This window comes from Gambusia affinis, linkage group LG16 (genome assembly GCF_019740435.1).
Source record: "Gambusia affinis linkage group LG16, SWU_Gaff_1.0, whole genome shotgun sequence".
Classification (NCBI taxonomy): Eukaryota; Metazoa; Chordata; class Actinopteri; order Cyprinodontiformes; family Poeciliidae; genus Gambusia; species Gambusia affinis.
The window spans coordinates 825810-846056 of NC_057883.1; the positions used below are offsets into that span (position 1 = coordinate 825810).

Genomic DNA, 20247 nt, shown 5'->3' on the forward strand with positions numbered 1-20247 from the left:
GAACAGTGTTTTGGTTAAACTCCTCCAGGAGAATATTTATCTCTTGCCTCCTGGCTGTCTCCTGGCTTACATCTGTTTAGCATTTGTCCAAATAAGAATGTTCATTCTACCTAAATGCACATGGCTTCAAATTAACTATATTAAACACTCAAAATAGTCATATTTCCTTAACACTACACAAATTGAACATTTTAAATTTTATTGTGAAAGCATCACAAACGTACAGGTTTTTCACAAAATATTATGCATTAAACATGCTACACAGATCTTTTGAAACTTCATAAGGGATATTACATTTCTGCTTAATTGAGGTTGTATTTTTGAATACTTAAACCTTTTTAGCCACCGACCTCCTACACTGTAAAATGTAATAAGTTCATTTAGGAAAGTTAGGAAACCAATTGCCTCAAAACCTCCAAGTAAAGTAGCTAATTCATTTTAAGGTGTTATTGCTAAAAATAACTATGTTTAGACCACTGAGAGGCAGTAAACTTGAGTGCTGTTAACTCAAAATCATTAGTAAAGTTGACTATAAAATGTCAATTATGACTACTTCAAATTGTGAGTTATGTCAATTAAGCAGTACTGATAAAAATAAGTTATGCTTACATGTTTAAGAGTTCACATTACTTGCAAAATATCAGGAAACCAATTACCTTGATATGTTCAAGTAAAATGAACCAAAAGTGTTAAGTTATTGGAACGAAGAGCCAACAGACAATAGTTTGAATGGAAAAAAATGTTTAATAATTAAACAAGTTTACCTTAATTACAAGGTTCTCAAGTGTGGTTACATACACACTAACCTGGAAACAAAGTTTTCCATAGACTTTTTTAGGGGAAAAAAATGACACGACTTTTTTTCTAGGGTAGCCTTCAATCTAATATTGAATCCTTCAAATGGCTCTCAGTCTTTAAAACTTTGAGAATCCCTGCTTAAATGTCTTTGTTGACTGGTGTGAAACAAAAACTCAATTCTCAATACTAGAGCCTAACATCTATCATAACATTGATAAAGTAAATAATGAAGTAGTGAAGAGAAGTAATGTTTCTCCTCATTAACATAAAACCATTTAGTAGTCTGCAATGCAATGATGCTCTCTCCAACAAAAAAAGAATCAAACAAGAAATAAAAATCACTTTTCCAATAAGGGTAAAGGTATCAATGTTGATCCATAATGTCACATCACATTCACTCACTGCATCAGAAGATTTTTGAGTGATTGTATTTTTGGTTTTAGGGATTTATGTCCAAGTGAGAGAAGCACCCTTTGGATGAAGTTAAAGGTGTACTTCAGTTGTTGAGGGTACTCCAAATTCAGAGTATAAATAAGTCCAAAGAGCAAGCACATGGCATGTGGAAGATTTCCAAGATCATTCATGACAAGACTTCCTTCCAAAATGATGGCAGTACTTGAAGACTGGAGGTGCAGTGAGTCAGTGGAGGCCTGCCTGTCCTCAGGAATGCTCTTGTTGCCACCACATAAACATGATATTTTCGACTAACGTTAGTCCCAGGCATCGCTAAATCATTACACATAAAGTTAACCTCAAAACCTGGACTTACGGATGAATTATACGGCCGAGATAACGAATATAAGTTTGCTAAAAAACAGTGGGACTTACCGTGACAAAACTTAGCTGCAGCAACCGCCGTATTGTTAACAGTTTGGCGCTTCTTTCAAACACGTCGTCACTCGTCAGTGTCCAATGCGCATGTGCGTTCAATGAGAGCTGCCGAATGATGCCGAGTTTTTTGCTGGTTATGCAGATGCGTTTTGCTCACTCATAACTCCAAGTTTGGGTTACTTGCTGCTGATGAGTTTGATTACTTGCCTCAGTAGAAAGTTGTCTTTGCTAAGTTTAAGTTAGTATAGTCAACAGAGTAAGCTGGAATGAGTTCAGGTCACTTTTCTTTTTGAGTAAGATATACTTTTACATTTTACAGTGTAGATCAGAGGTGCCCAAGTCCAGTTCTGGAGAGCCATCATCCTGCAACTTTCAGATGCATCCCATCTCCAATACATCTGAATCAAATGGACTGCTCATTACAACGCCTCTGCTAAACTGAATGTCTGCTGGTGTGTGAATTCAGAAATTAGCTTCAGGCGGTATTGAAATAGGGTCCATCTGAAAGTTGCACAATGGTAGCTCTCCTGGACAAGACATGGACACCTCTGTGAGGTTGTAGAATCCAGAAGTATTCCTCAGGGGGAAAAAAATATGTTTTTTTTAGCTTTAACACAAGTTGAATTGAACACAGGCTGCTAAATGCAGCGACAGCAGAGCTCCGAAAGTGAAGCTGTGAAATCCTCAGCCCAGCCTGAGGGCGTCTCAGCCCGGCCCAGTGCCTGGCGATCAACCGCTAGCTAGAACACTCCGAAATGTTCCAACAGACACAAATTGCTTTTTTAATAGAAATGACACCTGATGGATTCTTTGCGCTGTCAGGATATTATGCGTTTTATATTATGTCACCAGTAAGCAGCATGAGAAAACTGGAAAAAATGGCTTCACCGGCTGCAGCAAACAGTTATTAGCACAGTGGAGTTGCATCACATTACATTAGTTTTGCATAGAATACCCCCACCTCTGTAATTTCAAGTTAAGTTTTTTAGCGTAAAAGTACACACACAAAATAAACATTCAGTCTAACTCAGAGTAGTTATGTTAAAACGTTGAGATTTGAACCCCGCCGAACAGCGCGGCTAATTACAACTAGCAAATGTGTTAAGAGCAAATAACTGACGACACTTCAACGTTAAACACAGTTCACTGTTTCAAATTTAAGGTAGAAAATGTTTTAAATATTTTTACACCGTTTATTTAATGTTTAGTTATGGTGGGGCAGCATACTTACTGTTTTATCTGAATCTCGTCGACAGTCGATACTCAGGAGAAATGGCGGTCGCAGATCTGGTCAACACCAGAGATGCAGGATCTGCCCCGGGCAGAGCTTACGTAATGACATCAGACGTAAAGCTGCATTAAACTTAATTGTTTCACTTAGACTCAAAGTAAAAAGTTCGTTTGAGATAAAACGAACTGTTAAGTTAATTGAGCTCACGAAAGTAAGTTGTCATAACTAAAGTAAAAGAATTAAGTGAGGTTAATGTAAATAAGTCCATAATATGAACTACAGCCCAAATACACCAGTGTGAGAGTGTGTTGTGCATGGTTGTTAGTCCTGTGTTTCTCTGTTGCACTAAATGTGTCGCTGGAGATAGGCACCAGCACCCCTTCTAATCCCACTAGGCACAAGGGTGTAAGAAAATAGATGGATGAAATTACATCCTTTACAGCGAGGCTAAAAACTCACCTGTTAGTTGTGTTTTTGGTTGATAATTTGATGATGGAATTTGATAAAATGTAATATTTAGTATTTCATAATTGGTGATTTTACTATGTTTTATGAGGTAAAGTACTTTCAACTGCCTTTTTTCTGAAATGTGCTAAATAAATATACTTGACTTGACTTGTTTTGCCTGTATGTTTTAGATTTTCCCTTTGTTCATCACCCCAAAATCAAATGAATGTGTCATTAGCTTGTTCCCGGAGTGCTGAAGAGCTAATTTAGTCATGCGAATCTGCTGGAATGCATCTAAAATATACAGCAAAAACAGAAAGCGTTGTTTTTACTTCTTATTTATAACCTAAATATGTTTCATCTGTGTAATTTTATTCCTCAATTTATTTTCTGGATCCCGGGATATGAAGACCCCATACTCATTGATCTATGACCCCAATTAGGCTCCTGACCCCATCTTTATGAAACAGTGACATACAGCATTTGATAATATTTGTCATTTTCAAACAAAACCCAGCTCAGGATCTGGGACTAGGGAGTGAAGGGGCAAAAACCCACTAAGCTGATAAATCTAGGGATTGTCAGGCCACATTAGTCTACTCAAGCTGCTTAACTAGAGCAGAAAACCATTTGCGTATAGCCAACGTTTTCCTTCTGTAAACATTTTCCATTTAGTGGGCCTTTTGGAAGCTACATTACCTTGCAAATGTATTAAAACCTTTAATGGTTTTCACATTTTCTCACATTAGAACCACAAAACATGGGTGAACTTTGTCTGGATGTTATGTGATACACCACAGGCTGTTGGGTAATCCTCCAGCAGCAAGGTAAAACTTCATCCCAATCGGAAGTCTCCTGCAGCATCTAGCAGATTTCTAAAGCACACCTGCATAATACTGCGATCATCAACATGTTTCAGCTTTCTACATGCCAAAAGGTTCCATCTGACTATGTAGCTTCTTTCACAACCCTGTTTGATGCTTCTCTGAATAATGTCTCTTCTTGCCTAGCCTATAAATTTTGATGGATTTCCATGCTTTGGTCAATGTAATGTATGTCTATCCTCTTTGTATGTTCAGACAATGGACCACAAAGCTCTGTGAGTTATTGTTTAAAAGCTTAATGCTGCTTTACACTTTTGCACAACTTCCTCCCTGAGCCATCTGCTGATGGGTTCCTTGGTGTTCATGGTTACAATAATTCTCTAATGTTCTCTAGCCAACCTCTGATGCCAGAAACAGATCAGAAACACTTGGACTGAAAATAAATCATACACAAGTAGACTCTCAGGCGACTTCTAAAGTCACATAAGAGCTACTCTGACTTTGATTTAAGATTACCAGAATGAACAGAGCTAAAACCAAATGATGGGACATTTTTAGTATTATTATGATAATAATGCATTTGAAAGGCTTTTGTAAATCTGCACTACTAGTCGCTTTGTTAATAAGCTGCATCTGCTAATTGTATTGACCGTCTCTTGAGCTTGTTTTCACTTCAAAGTACACTGTAAAAAATTAACTTAGGGGGTTATCAGATTAACAAAAGAATATCATGTACTTTTAACTAAATAATTTCGTGTTTCAAACAAAACGTGATACAATCATGTTGGATAAACAAAAAAATTCAACAACTTCACGTTTATGAAATTTAATCATGTTGAGATAACATGATTCATTATAGTCAGACTCACTCGGCTTCTCACACTGAAGCCGAGTGAGATCACGGGATGTCACGCGAGACAATCGTTTTTGTCTCAACTAGAATATCGTATTCAAGTTGAGGTAACGTGATTCAATTTAGTCAGATTCATTTCCCTCTGAAGAGGATCTAACGAGATCAGGGGATCACGAGAGATTATGTCCTCTGTCTACATTTAAAGGAATACATTGCAATTTTTAGTTTACAGTTATTCTGTCGCCATATAGATTGTGTGCACAATTAGGCAAGTTTTAGTTTTGAACCATATCATTATTTCTATGCATATTTTAAAACTCCAAGCTGTATAAACTTGAATGCTTATATAATATAAACATATCAGCTAATGTGTATTTATTTAATACACATTAGGGAGGAAGGGGCATATAAAGATCAACACCCAATATGAAGGTGTAAAAAATTATTAGGCAGCTTCTTTTTCTCAGACAAAAGGGGACAAAAAAATATTTAAGTGACTGTGAAAGGTGCAAAACTATAAAAAGGGATCCAGAGAGATGCAGCACTGTTGAAATTACTAAAATATTGAAGTGTGATCATAGAGCCGTGAAATATTTTGCTGCAAATAATAAACAGGGTCACAAGAAATATGTTGAGAAAAAAAAGAAGTAAATTAACTGTGTGACTGGCATCATCAACTTACGTAAATGAGTGTGCAGGTGCTTATCTCTGATTGGCTTCTAGACGACACCAGAGACGTCTAATTGGTGGCCTCCCGGAGGTAACGGATATAAAAGCTGGTAACAGACTTCCTGCCATCCATCCTCGGCTCATCCCAACCGACCACACTGTTTGACACCATGTAAAGTTCTGGAGTTTGTAGGAGTGAGCTGCTGTTTCTGTTTTCTTAGTTTTCTCATGTTTTTCTTAGTTTGGGAGGTAAGTTTTTGTCATTTGGATTATTTACTTTTAATGTAATTTAAAAGAGCCAGCCCAACTAATTTGCAACGCTTTGGACAACATAATTTACTTGACTAAGATTGATGGCAATTTAGTTAAAACCAACTTTTTTTTCCTTTATTTTATTTTTTCTCCAAAGAGTTTTTGCGGCACTAGTGTCTCATATTTTTTTGAGACAGTAGGCAGATGTGCAGCAAAGGTCACCAGAACCGGGAGTCGAACCAGCAACGTCTGCGTCAAGGACTAAGGCCTCCAAACATGGAGTGTGCCAAACCCCTGCGCCACCACAGCACACTGGAAAAACCAGCTTATGTTACAGTGATACCTTCACACTACTTATTAAGTTGATCCAACTCATGAAAATTGAGTTGGCTCAACAAACATGCTTCATGCCGAAAGAAAGCTATTTAGTCGTGTGTAAATCCTTTCCGTAATTTAATTACGTTAATTCAAGGACTTTTCTTAAAAAAAGTCTTTTTTTTAAAAAGACTTTTTTTTACAGTTCTTAAATGCTGAAAGAAAGAACTGCACTGTTACAGTGGAGTCCTTAAATGCTAAAAGAAATTTAAGAACTGTTTCAGTGCAGTTTTTAAATGACAATAGTGCCCTGCAGGAAAAAAACAAATATCTATGTTTAATGTATAACTAAATCCACTCTGAAGTCTTGCCAGGCGCAAAAGCGTTATGTTGCATAATCTCTCGTGATCCCCTGATCTCGTTAGATCCTCTTCGGAGGGAAATGAATCTGACTATATTGAATCACGTTTTCTCAACTTGAATATGATATTCAAGATGAGATAAAAACGATTGTCTCACATGAACTCGCGTGATATCCCGTGATCTCACTCGGCTTCAGCACTATATCAGTCTGACTATAAAGAACCATGTTATCTCAACATGATTAAATTTCATAAACGTGAAGTTGTAGAATTTTTTGTTTATCCAACATGATTGTATCACGTTTTTGTTTGAAACATAAAATTATTTAAAACATATTGTCAAACATATTGTCAAAATATGTAAGAGTGAGAACAAAATTAGTGAAATAAAATAAATACTGGCATTTGCTTTCAATACCACAAATACCCAAACAAAGGAATGAGATCAGATAGGTTATGTTCAGATATTTAGGTAGAAGGTAATCCTTCCACTGAATTACAGTCTGGTATTTATGCATCAATTTTCAGAGAATGTGGGACAGCCCTTCATTGTCTGTGTTGTTCAATCTGTGCAGACAAATGAAGCAATGTAGGCCATTATTATTAGCAGCCTTCAGTTATTGTTACCTGTAGGCAGCTGTTAATCAGTGCAGTTAAAATTGTCTGTTTCTTGGCAGGATGAGGAAGCTGAAGGAGACATTGGTCACAATTCAGCAGCTTGATAAGAACATGAGCAACCTGCGAACATGGTTGTCCTGCATCGAGGCAGAGCTGACAAAGCCTGTGTTCTACAACATGTGCCACAGTGAGGAGATCCACAAGAAGCTTGCTGAGCAGCAGGTGGGGAAAGAAGAGGTGTACCAAGACCTTTAAATGACCTTTCAGATGTGTCAACAATACACACCTTTTTTTTACCCCAAATACAATGACGGTATGAAAGGTGCAATCACATGTCAGAAAGGTATTTGAAGACTACAGTTATCGTTCTGACTTTAACTGATGTTGTAGATGTTATAAAAAGAAACAGCTTTGTGAAATAAGAAAAGTGCCAGCAGTTGGAGCCTCCTGAGTATAGGCATTATTGAGCAGCTTTTAGAATACCTAGCATTCTATAAAAGAAAACTTTTTCATGTTTCATGGAAGAAAGGTGAAAGGGTGGGAATACTTTTTCACACTTTTGGAAGTCTTAAAGGGAGGCACTTCAGAGAAAAAACAACTGCTCATAAAATGGGCTTAAGCAGATTCTCGTTGGTCTCAGAAGCAAAATGGCTATCAGCTATCAATAAACCACCATAAGACCAGTGTGCACGGTGTCATCTAATCATGTCATAATTAGGTTAGTCAGGCCAAATAGATTCCCTAATGAGGATAAATTCTTAAATATCCCCAGTATCCTGTTGTGAGGTATAAATGTGTTATCTTGTAACTGTTAATTTAATAAATGTTCCTAATTTCCTCCAATGAGGACAATATGAATCCAGAAAGGGTTTAACAGGAAGACTAAACTAAAGTGGAATTTCATACTGCACAGTGGCACAGTTGGTAGTACTGATGCGTTGCAGCAAGAAGGTCCAGGGGTCAATTACTAGCCTGTGGTCTTTCTGCATAGAGTCTGCATTTTCTCACTGTGCATGCGTGGGTTCTTTCCAGGTACTCTGGCTTCGTCCCATAGTCCAAAAACATGACTTTTAGGTCGATTGGTGTCACTAAATTCTATTTAGAGAGACATGCGTGGTTGTTTGTCCTGTCTGTCTCTGTGTTGCACTCCGATGGACTGGCAACCCATCCAGGATGACCCCACCTCTTGCTCATTGACCGCAGGAGATAGGCACCAGGGGCCTGGTGGGTTCACCAGATGTCTGGCGAACCCACCAGTCTCCTGGTCGATAGGAACCTGGTGGGTTCCTGTGGAGTCGTGAGCACCCTCACAAATGATATGGAAATGGATATCACAATATGATTAATAGCAACATATTCAGAGAGTTTTAATCAAATTAAAATGATCAGAATCAATTGGCTTGATGCCAATCTGAATATAGTTATAATTTTGAAGTAAATAACGTGGTCTTGGACCTGACATGGATGGCAGAATCTGGTGTGGATGAACTGGACTTGCTTGCACAGAGTCCTTACCTCAATCTCATAAAACATCTTTGGGATGAATTAGAAAGAAGACTGAGAGCCAGGCCTTCTAGTCAAATATCTGTATGTGACCTCAGAAATGTGCTTCTGGAAGAATGGTCAAAAATCCACATAAATGCTCTTTAACCTTGTGGACAGCCTTCCCACAAGAGTTGAAGCTGTTCTATCTGCAAAGAGTGGACCATATGCAGTCTGGTCTTTGCAGTCAGGGATCCACAGGATCCATAGGACAAGAGACAATAGATAATTATTTACACAAACCTAACACAAAACAATAAATTATACCAATAAATAAATACATACATGCAAATCAATAGAAGTAAACTAATCTAAGGTAAATAAAAAATAAATTAAACTTAATATAACTCCTCAGAGCAGGGGTGCTGCCAGGAATCATTCACTCACTGCTTAATGTGCTAATAGTGGAGAGACAGCTTATAATTACAGGAAAAATGTTTATCTGCCATCATTGGTAGCTACAGCATAGCACAAAGCAAGAGGAGGGACAATGAGCAGCTACATGAGATTGTAATTGACAGCACTAAAACTCTCCTTCACTGACAGGTTGTTTAAAGAGAGCACTGGGAGAAAGCAGAGGAAATAGATCTTTCACAAATTATCTCATGCTATATTGTCACATAATGACAGTTTTAACAAATATATGATTTTTATTTTTTTTATGGAAGTTATTTACTGCAGCTTTAATTCCATTTAGGAGTGGCTGGTCAGGAGGGACTTTGGTTAGAGCGGCTGCTGATTGACTCTTCTGTTAAGGTACAAGGGTCAAGTTAAATAGATTAATATGTTGGTAATTTTTTTTCCTTAATTCATTAATCCTATTGAAAAGAAGGCAAACAGTAGTCTGTAGCTAAGTTAATTATGCTAACTGGTTAATAATCTCACACAGTCTACCCACCTCTTGGAGAAAAACTGGGTTACAAATTGACACTTGTCTTAATCTTTCTCCCTCTTGGTCTGGGAGTGGGAACATTAAATTTTTACTGTTAAAAGCAATCTTAGAAAACACAATATGATTCATTTTGTTATTGACAGGGCCCCAATTATTTATCTTATTTCTATGAACAAAAAATAAATAAATAAATTGTGGAGGTCCCCCTGTCGATCAGGGGCCTTTAGAAATGTCCTAACGTTTTCCCCTGGAGGTCCCTGCTTTAGAGCAATTCCCCTCTTAACTGAAAATGGTATGCTCTCTTTGGTGTGCCACCCTGCTGAGGAGACACACCCTGAAAAGTACTTAAACAATTAGCAAACTCAAACCAATAGAAATCAGTCAAAAATTGACATTTTCCCCCACATTCTACTTGAACAGGAAAGATGGCCAGACCCCCTAGCCAAAAAGAATGTTCAACTAAATGCCACAATGCAACTGAAATAAAGAACTGAAACAAAATGTTTGGTCTGAAATTTGGTCAAAATTAAACACAACATAATATCAGTAATCATTTATTAATGATGGAATTCCTGGTTTCCCTCACAATCTGTCTAAATATGATTGTAAAGAGCAGTTTAACATTTACAGGAATGGATCCTGAGTGATCATGGTCATAACCTCTATCAGTGGGCAATTTTTGCATGTAAACCTATGCCTTTCCTTGACTGCAGTCATTGACTCTGATCACATCCTAACTAATAATACTAGAGATGCACCAATCTCTAATATTGGTGGATCTCAATCACTTTGATTTCTGGCCAATTTCTAGTCACCAAATTTATAAAGCTCTGACTAATTTTGGCAACTCAAACTTCACAGAAAAATCCTTTTTCCTGTTTTAAGCATAAAATGTATTCAAGAGAAATTAAACTAAAGCTGAAACGCAACATTTGGGAAAGAGTCAGCCATGCCTAGGAACCCTATTCATGGTTTGCACCACAATTGCACAAGGAAGTTGCATTCAGAAATATTGAAAGAGAATTTGCACTGATTGGTCCAGAAGCTGTGCATCATCCACCCTGAAAGTTACCATAAACAAAAGACCAAGTTTTGGTTCCAACAGAAAAAAGTAAAAATTCTGCATTGGACATATTAGTCTCCAGATCTCAGTATTACTTGCTGTGTTTCCATTACAGATGTGTGCAAATTTATGTTTTACTAATGTTGAAAAAAACCTAATTTCACCATGTATTGTTTCCACTAAATAAGAAATTTAATTAAAATCACACTCAATAATAAGCTAGTTAACACGATGTGTCATTAAAAATTACAACCATCAGAGGACACGTCAACATCTGATTCAGTTGTTGGAGCCCCTTTTCTACTAGGAGCTGCTCTGTGTGCGGTGTTTTGGGGAAATTGCAGTTGGCCATTTCACATCAGAAGGGTGGATTCAACACATTGGAATGACACACAACTTCTGCTAACACTTTATTTGAAGGAGTGTGCATAAGACTGACATGACACTGTCATAAACATGACATGTTATGTCATGTTTATGACATGACAAGTCTTCATGTATAGTTATGACGGTTGCTATTTATTGTCATTCGGTAAATAGTGACACTCTTAATACAAAGTTGACATTTACAATGATACAAGCTATGACAACTTGTCCTAACATTCTTACCTCAAATAAAGTGGAACAAGTAGCACTAATTATCAAGATGAACTAGAACTTTTTCACAAATACAATAAGAAATGAAAATTTACTTCCGGTGGGTGATTCCTCTGTTCGTAGTTGGAGAGGGTTCATCAGAGATTGTCTGACTTGTCATTGCTGGAGAAATACTCAATATTTCTCCAGCAACGACAAGTCCCGTGGCCAAACTCCACCACACTGAGAGGACTCTCAGCAGAAGTGGAGGGAAACATAAATACTCTCTGCATGACTCATTAATCTTGATTTTAATCAGTGGGTCAATTTGACCCTGAGCAGTATGTCTGTCTCAAGTTAAATTCTAAAGATCACCCTTTGAAAAAAAAAAAATAATCAAAATGTAACATAAAAAAATGTACCAAAGATCAATTCAAATGAAATTATTGTTTTTTTATGTGTCTCAGTTTTTTTCAGTGGACATAAATAATGTAAAATCCATTTTTTATTTCCGAATGAGTAAATGAGTTGGTTGACATTATTGATCCTTAATTTCTGAGAAATAAAAAACAGCATTGCACAAATATTGATTGAAATAGTTAGTATTGGAGTTAATAATCAGATACAAAAATGTTTTGGAGGAATTTTTTGGATTCCTACACCATTGCATGATTGAACGCTCCCTGGGTCAAATTGACTCACAAGCATTATTGCTGTACCTCAGAAATAAACCTATCAGGAGGGTTAAGTGATTTTTTGTAAGCCTTTCTTTTGGTATTTTTATGTCAAGGATGACTGAGAAAAAGATAGAAATAATGAATATCCAGGAAGTATAACTAAACTCAATGCTCAGAGCACCATGTTTTTTCGATAAAAATATTCAGATTTTATTTTGTGGTTTTAAAGGCTCTATGTTGAAGATAGTAAGAAATTAAAGCATATTTCTCCGTTTTTCAATCTGCTCTATCTGTAACTGCTCTCGGCTCTCACAGCCCATCCCTCCCATTTCAAACTCTTCTCATTAACATAAGAGTTAAAGAGCTAAATATGATTATATTTGCTATATAATTAAATATAATTAGATATTTATAATTATATTTAATACCTTTGATAAAAGAGCTTAAGTCTGTCAAAGCAAAGCAACCAGTTTTGCTAGTTTTGATTTCCAAGGCATAACTGAACAGTTTATCATGACTCAGCCAAAGTAATAAAATATTAAACTTCGGTCTGATTTTTATTGTTCATGGTATAGATATCGTTTGCTTTAAGTATTTACTTACTGGATGTTTTTTTGTTTTTGCTGCAGAGCCACAGCTAGCTCCTTACTTCAGCTCTGCTGTTGCTCCTCCCACCCTTTGGACTGAACCACTGTTTTAACAATGGCAGGGGAGGATCTAAAAATCTATTTAAATTTTTTTCTTAAATGTATGGCAGGGTTTTTTTTTTATTTTTATTTTTTTATTTTTGCCTTTTTATATTGATATTGTTTAAATACAAAGGTTTCTATTATGATTTATTTCGGGGGGACAATGCTAGACTTTTTTAAGAATGGAGAGGTCCAGACCCCCCTCCCTGTGACCCCTCTAGTTCCGCCCATGGATGCCATCCGGAATCCACTAGGACATGGTGGTCAATTCCTGACAGCTCCAGCTTGTCCTTCAGAAGTTCTAGATGGATGTTGTTGAAAGCACTGGAGAAATAAAAAAAAGGTGATTGCCACAGAGCATCCAGGCTTCTCCAAGTGGGCCAGAGCTTAGTACAAGAGGTACATAACGGGACCATCTACCCCGATGCCAAGCTGGTAGATGAACTGAAGCAGATCCAATGAAGACCTCACCACCAGGCAAAGATGTTTAAGGAACAACTCCTCAAGAATCTTCATCAGATCCAAAGTCAGGTCTAACAGCCCGTTCTGCTGAAGTCCTTTGAATATTTAATCTTTGGTACTGGTACCACACAAGAGGACATCCAGTTGTGATATTTTCCCCAGTACCACTCTTGTGGTCTTGTTGTGGCTACTCAGAAAGATTGACTTTGCTGTCCCTAAGTCATTTTGTAACTAATCTGATGGTGCCATATGTCTTTGCTCTAAATTCAAATTAGAATTTGAATTACACATATTTATTCATTCTAGAGACATTTTATTCTATTGTTCTTAGAATCGTATAAACTTTTGTGTTTTGGGGAACTTTCTTGAAACAAGTTTAGAATGACATCTGGAGATGTTACATCCCCAGGGCAGTCTAGGGGTTTTGGGAGGGGAGCTGTAACAATAGATAAACACAGGAAAAAATGAGGAGACAAAACCAGGAGGGTAAAGTTAAAGGTTTATTATTTAAGGGGGATGGGAAGACATCTCCAAAAGTGAAAGAAAGAGACCCTAAAAGGAAAAAAGAGGGAGAATGACAAACAAACCAGGGTTTCCAGCAGAAGAATCCTCCGACACAAGTATCACCAAGCTGCAGCACACATGCTGCCCAATTGGCCAAGAGGCCCCGAACCTCAGTTTCCCAGATAGCTTTATACTCTGCTGATCAGGCCCAGCTGGTTTACGGAGTGAAACCAGCTGGGCCTGCTTAACCAGCCGGAGCTCAGCAGCAACCTAATTGGGGGGGGAACTCCCACATGCAGCCACCACTGCATGTAACACCTCCTCCCATAAAATACAAGCCCTAAGAAAAAATAAATAAATAAATAATTATTCCAAATAGCACATGAACTAGGTTCAACCATACACACGGGATAAGGCGTCTGCCACCACATTCTCTGAACCCTTCTTGTGCTTAATTATGAGGTTAAATCGCTGTACCATCAACGACCAGCGCATCAACCTTTGGTTGTGGTTGTACATCTGTGACAAGAACACAATGGGATTATGATCAGTAAACACAGTCACTGGAGAAGAAGAACCAACATACACCTCAAAGTGTTGTAAGGCCAACAGCATCCCAAGAGTTTCCTTTTCAATAGTGGAATAATTCATCTGGTGAGTTTTGAACTTAACGGAAAAGTAACTTACAGGATGGCACACCCCATCCTCACCATCTTGAAGTAGTACGGCACCAGCACCTTTAGCACACGCATCCACTTCCAGCTTGAATGGCTTAGTGACATCAGGAGCTGCCAGGACTGGCGCACTGCAGAGAAGAGATTTAGCTGCATGGAAAGCATCATCACACTCACTGGTCCACACAAAAGGGACTGCAGGGCTACACAAAGCTGTAAGGGGAGTAACCACAATAGAAAAGTTTTTGCAGAAACATCGGTAATAACCCACCATTCCTAGGAAACGTTTCAAGTCACGTCTTGTTAAGGGGACAGGATATGCCAGTATCGCATCCACTTTAGCCTCTACTGGACGCACTTGCCCAAGGCCGACTTTCTTACCCAGGTAGGTAACCATGGCCTTTCCAAATTCACATTTTGCAAGGTTAAGCGTTAAAGACGCTTCATGTAATCTTTGAAACACAAATTTCAAGATGGAAACATGCTCATCCCAGTCATCGGAGAAGATGACCACATCATCAAGGTATACTTTGCAGTGGGTAACATCTCCCAATACCATCTGCATAAGACGTTGGAAGGTGGCAGGAGCATTTCTCATTCCAAAAGCCATGACAGTATACTGGAGGAAGTGGTCAGGGGTCACAAAGGCCGAGATATCAGAGGCTCTCAAGGTTAAAGGAACTTGCCAATAACCCTTTAACAGATCCAACTTGGTGATAAACGCAGCAGGGCCAACACTGTCAATACAGTCTTCCATGCGAGGGAGAGGAAAAGAGTCAGGCACTGTCACCGCATTCACTTTACGGAAATCAGTACAAAATCGTAAAGTACCATCAGCCTTTGCAGTTAACAAACATGGAGAACTCCATGGACTGTGGCTGGGCTTTGCCAGTCTGTTCTCCAGCAAATAAGCAACTTCTTTTTTTTGTTTCTCTAGGGAGCAGCGATAAGCATGTTGCTTCACTGACACTGCAGTACCCACATCAATATCATGTTCAATCACGCAAGTTCTAGATGGAACGTCACCAAACAGAGAGGGGAAACCTTGAAGCAGGGCACATATGTCATCCTGCTGAGCTGGCGCCAGATACAACAGATGAGCTTTAATGTCAGCCAGAACCTCAGAGTTCCCCAACCTTCCTGAATGCTCTTCTGGCGACCAAACCAACCCATCTTCTGACATGTCACAAGGAACACAGCAGGAGGTCAATACAGACATAGGAGGACTTTGCTTTTCTGCCACATCCGCTCCCCGATCATAATAGGGCTTCAACATATTAATGTGACACAATCGAGTCTTCCTTCTGCGATCAGGTGTAGAAATGATGTAGTTTAAATCTGACACTTGGCTCTGAACCAGGTAGGGGCCAGAAAAACGAGCAGCCATACTAGAACCAACTATGGGTTACAACACCAACACTTTGTCACCAGGATGGAACTGTCGGTGAACTGCATGCTTGTCAAACCTCAACTTCATCTTAGTCTGTGCTGTAGCAAGAGCCTCCTTAGCCAGGGAAGTTGCTTTATGCATCTTCTCTTTACACTTCGTCACAAACTCAGCAGCGCTGAGTTGAGAGGGAGAGCCACATTCAAATTGTTCCTTTAATACCTTCAAGGGGCCACGCAGGTCATGCCCAAAAACAAGTTCAGCTGGACTGAAGCCAGTGGACTCTTGCTTGGCATCACGGATTGCAAAAAGTACGAAGGGAACACAATCATCCCAATCTCGTCCAGTTTCATGGCAGTGCCTGCTCAGCATGGATTTAAGAGTTTGATGCCACCCTGAGATTCGGGGTGATAGGCTGAGGAGACAGAATGTGTAATATCCAGTGTTTGTATTGTTTGTTTAAATACTCTGGAAAGAAAATTTGTTCCCTGATCAGTCTGCACCGTTTTTGGCAGACCAAATGTGGTAAAAAATTTTGTCAAAGCCTTCACAATTGCTGAAGTTGTAATCCGGCGGAGAGGGATTGCCTCAGGGAAGCGAGTAGAGAGACACATGATGGTCAGCAAAAACTGATTTCCTGATTTAGTTTTGGGCAAAGGACCTACACAGTCAAGGATAACATGTTCAAATGGCTCATCAATAGCTGGGACAGGGCGTAGTGGAGCGGGGGGAATCTTTTGATTAGGTTTACCCACCACCTGACAAGTGGCACAGCTTTGACAAAACCGAACCACATCGGTTTTTAATCCTGGCCAAAAGAAGTGTTTCAAGACCCGATCATAAGTCTTGGTGATACCCAAATGATACCAAATTGTTAAATCCCCAGGACAGTCTAGGGCAGGGTTGTCAAACTCCAGTCCTCAAGGGCCACTGTCCTGCAGTTTTTAGATGTGCCACAGGTACAAAACACTGGACTGACATGGCTTAATTACCTCCTTCTTGTGCAGAGGCCTTTCTAATAACCTAATTATTCTATTCAGGTGTGGTGCAGCAGAGGCACATCCAAAAGTTGCCGGGCAGTGGCCCTCCAGGACTGGAGTTTGACACCTGTGGTCTAGGGGTTTTGGGAGGGGAGCTGTAACAATAGATAAACCCAGGAAAAAATGAGGAGACAAAACCAGGAGGGTAAGGTTAAAGGTTTATTATTTAAGGGGGATGGGAAGACATCTCCAAAAGTGAAAGAAAGAGACCCTAAAAGGAAAAAAGAGGGAGAATGACAAACAAACCAGGGTTTCCAGCAGAAGAATCCTCCGACACAGGTATCACCAAGCTGCAGCACACATGCTGCCCAATTGGCCAAGAGGCCCCGAACCTTCTTCTTCTTCTTCTTTTCTATTATGGCGGGTCGCAATCAACTTTAAGGTGCATACCGCCACCTACTGTACACGAGTGTGTAGCAACAGTATTCTACATCAGTCATATTCTATTTTTTAATTTTGTGTTTTGAAGAAAAATAAATAACGCTTTTCTTATCATACAAATATCCATTATATTTCCATCATTTCCCAATATTCCTTTCAGACTCCATTCTTGATCTGTCTTTCCAACTATTCTTCTCAATTTCTCCCTTTCACGTTCATATGTTTTACAGTTCAGTAGTATATGTTCTACATTTTCTTTCTCTCCACATTTTTCGCATTTATCATTATTTTTCTTCCCTATTAAATATAAAGTATCATTTAAATATGTGTGCCCTACTCTCAATCTAGTCATTATTATTTCTTCCCTTCTATTTCTCTCCTTAACATTTCTACTAAATATTGACTTCTGTATTTTATATAATTTCCTTCCTTTCTTATCTTCATTCCATCTTTTTTGCCATATTTCCATTTCTTTATTCTTAATAATTGATTTCCCTTCCCCTTTGCCAATAGGTATTTTAATCGTTATTGCCTGATCTAAAGCCCTTTTTGCTAATTTATCTGCCCTTTCATTGCCTTTTACACCTTGATGTGCTGGTACCCAACAGAACCAAACATCAATGCCACCTCTGTATAATCTAAATAAGCTATGTTGAATTTCTAGTACTAGATCTTTCCTATTGTTTCCTTCTCCTTGAATACTTTCTATGACTGCTTTGGAATCTGTGCAAATTACTACTCTGTCTGGACGCACCTCCTCTACCCACTGCAAACTGATGATAACTGCCACCATTTCTGCCGTGAATACAGATAGTTGATCAGATAATCTTTTAGATATGTCAATTTTAAACTCAGATATATAAATTCCTATTCCCACACATCCTTTTGAATTCTTAGAACCATCTGAATATATTTTAGCATAATTATAATATGAGTTTCTTAAGTATATATCGGTTTTTACCCCTATTTCTTTTAAATTCCAATCGTTTTTCATTTTAAGGAGTTTTATGTCTACATTTACTGCCGGAAATATCCATGAAGGGCTAACGTTAATTGGATTAAATTGAGCTATTTCTTTATCTTCTAATTCATATATTTTAATCCATTTGTTTATGATCCATCCAAATCCATTACTATGGAACTTTGAGTATTCCCAACAATATTTTAATATTGTTGAATTTACATTTTCATCTTTTTTACTTTTTATTTTCATCCAGTATGTCAGAGCTAATTTTATTCTTCTTATTTCTAGTGGAATCTCTCCAGTCTCTACTAGAAGGGCATTAATAGGTGTCGTTTTCACTGCTCCTGTACATATACGTAAAGCCCTATTCTGTAAAGTATCTATGTTTTGTAATGTTGTTTTAGCTGCTACTCCATATATAAAACTACCGTAGTCTATTGTTGATCTCATGAGAGCCCTATATATGTTTAATAATGACTGTCTATCTGCACCCCAGTTATTTCCAGCCACAGCCTTTAGTAGATTTATCACTTTCTTACATTTAGTTTCCAGATTCTTTGTATGCGTTTTCCATGTATATGATTGATCCAACCATATTCCCAGATATTTAAATTCTGCTACCCTTTCCAATGGTTGTTCATATAATGTTATTGTACCTATGTCTATGTTTTTCTTATTTGTAAAAATCATATAACAAGATTTACTTGTTGATAATTTAAAACCCCATTCAAAGGACCATTTTTCTACTTTATTAATCGCTTTCTTAATTTTACCTATAACAAATCTTGTATTCTTTCCTCTCATCCATAAAACTCCATCATCAGCATATAATGCAGATTTTATACATTCTTCTGTTTCAGAAAAGATATCATTTATCATAATATTAAATAGTATTGGGCTAATTGCACTACCTTGTGGAATTCCATTTTCAATATTCAATTCTTTTGAGTAATCATTTCCAATCTTAACTTTTATTGGATAGCAAAAAATTTGCTATCCAATTAAACATTTTCCCTCCTATTCCCATCTGCTTCATTTTTATAAGTAGTCCTTCTCTCCATAATGAATCATAAGCTTTTTCTATGTCCAAAAATACTACAATCATAATTTCTTTCATTTTTAAAGCTTTCTCTATATCATTACTAACTCTAGTTATTGTGTCCATTGTTGATCTTCCTTTCCTAAATCCGCACTGATTTTCATTGATTAATTTCTTATGATCAAGAATAAATTCTAGTCTATTAATCACTATTTTCTCCATCCATTTACTTAAGTGTGAAGTTAATGCTATTGGTCTGTAATTATTTGGATTTGCAGGATCTTTCCCTGGTTTGTTAAACGGCAGGATTATTGCTCTCTTCCATCTATTTGGTATTAAACCTTCTTTCCATATTTTATTAAACAGTTTTAATATTAATTCTAATGTTACTTCAGGAATCTGTTTAAACATAGCATAGCATAGCTGATCTTCCCCAGGAGCTGAATATCCTGTCCCTTTCAATACTGCTTTAATTTCCTTCATGGTTATATTTATGTCTAATGTTGAATTATATGTTTGACTTTTTCCCAAAATATTTTTATGCTTGCTAATTTTTTGATTCATCTGTTGTCTATGAATGTTTGTAAGATGTTCCCCACTATGTACTGCCGCAAATGCTTCCCCCAACAAATCTGCCTTATCTTTATTTAACACTACTACTTCCTGATCTCTGACTAAGGCTGGTATTTTAATACCACTCCTTTTCCCAATCATTTTCCTAAACATTGACCATACATTTTGCAATTTAATTTCAGATCCTATTGAGGAAGTATATTCTCCACGTTTTCTTTTTGGCTTCCTTAATAATTTTACGAGCTACTGCTCTTTTCTTTTTATAATTAATAAGAGTTTCAAGTGTTAAATTTTTCTGCAGTATTTTAAATGCCCTGTTACGATCTTTAATCGCTCTAGTACATTCATCATTCCACCAAGGGACTACTTTTTTCTTCCCTTTTATTATTGTTTTTGGTATACTTGAATTTGCAGCATTTAAAATATGTTTTGTTATCTGGCTTGTACACTCTTCTATGTTACCTTTTAATGTAACCAAATGTCTGCTTTCCTCACACTTTACTTTAAATTTTTTCCAATCAGCTTTATTAAAGCACCATCTTGTGATTATGACATCTTCTTGCCTCTTTATATTATCATTAATT

The 20247-nt window shown here is 37.6% G+C and overlaps 2 protein-coding genes across 2 annotated transcripts in view; one reads left to right on the top strand and one right to left on the bottom strand.

The window, feature by feature from the left end:
- LOC122846609 (nesprin-2-like) overlaps positions 1 to 20247 on the top strand; it is a 72335-nt gene that overhangs the window by 18595 nt on the left and 33493 nt on the right. The window contains 1 exon segment of the mRNA XM_044143679.1: positions 7260 to 7422. Coding sequence (XP_043999614.1) covers positions 7260 to 7422 — 163 coding nt within the window.
- On the bottom strand, positions 1693 to 18428 carry LOC122846005. Its single transcript, XM_044142643.1, has 2 exons — positions 17039 to 18428; positions 1693 to 1734 (listed from the first exon to the last, which is right to left on the bottom strand). The coding sequence occupies exon 1, from the start codon at positions 18298 to 18300 to the stop codon at positions 17143 to 17145; it is 1158 nt and encodes a 385-aa protein (XP_043998578.1). The 5' UTR covers positions 18301 to 18428; the 3' UTR covers positions 1693 to 1734; positions 17039 to 17142.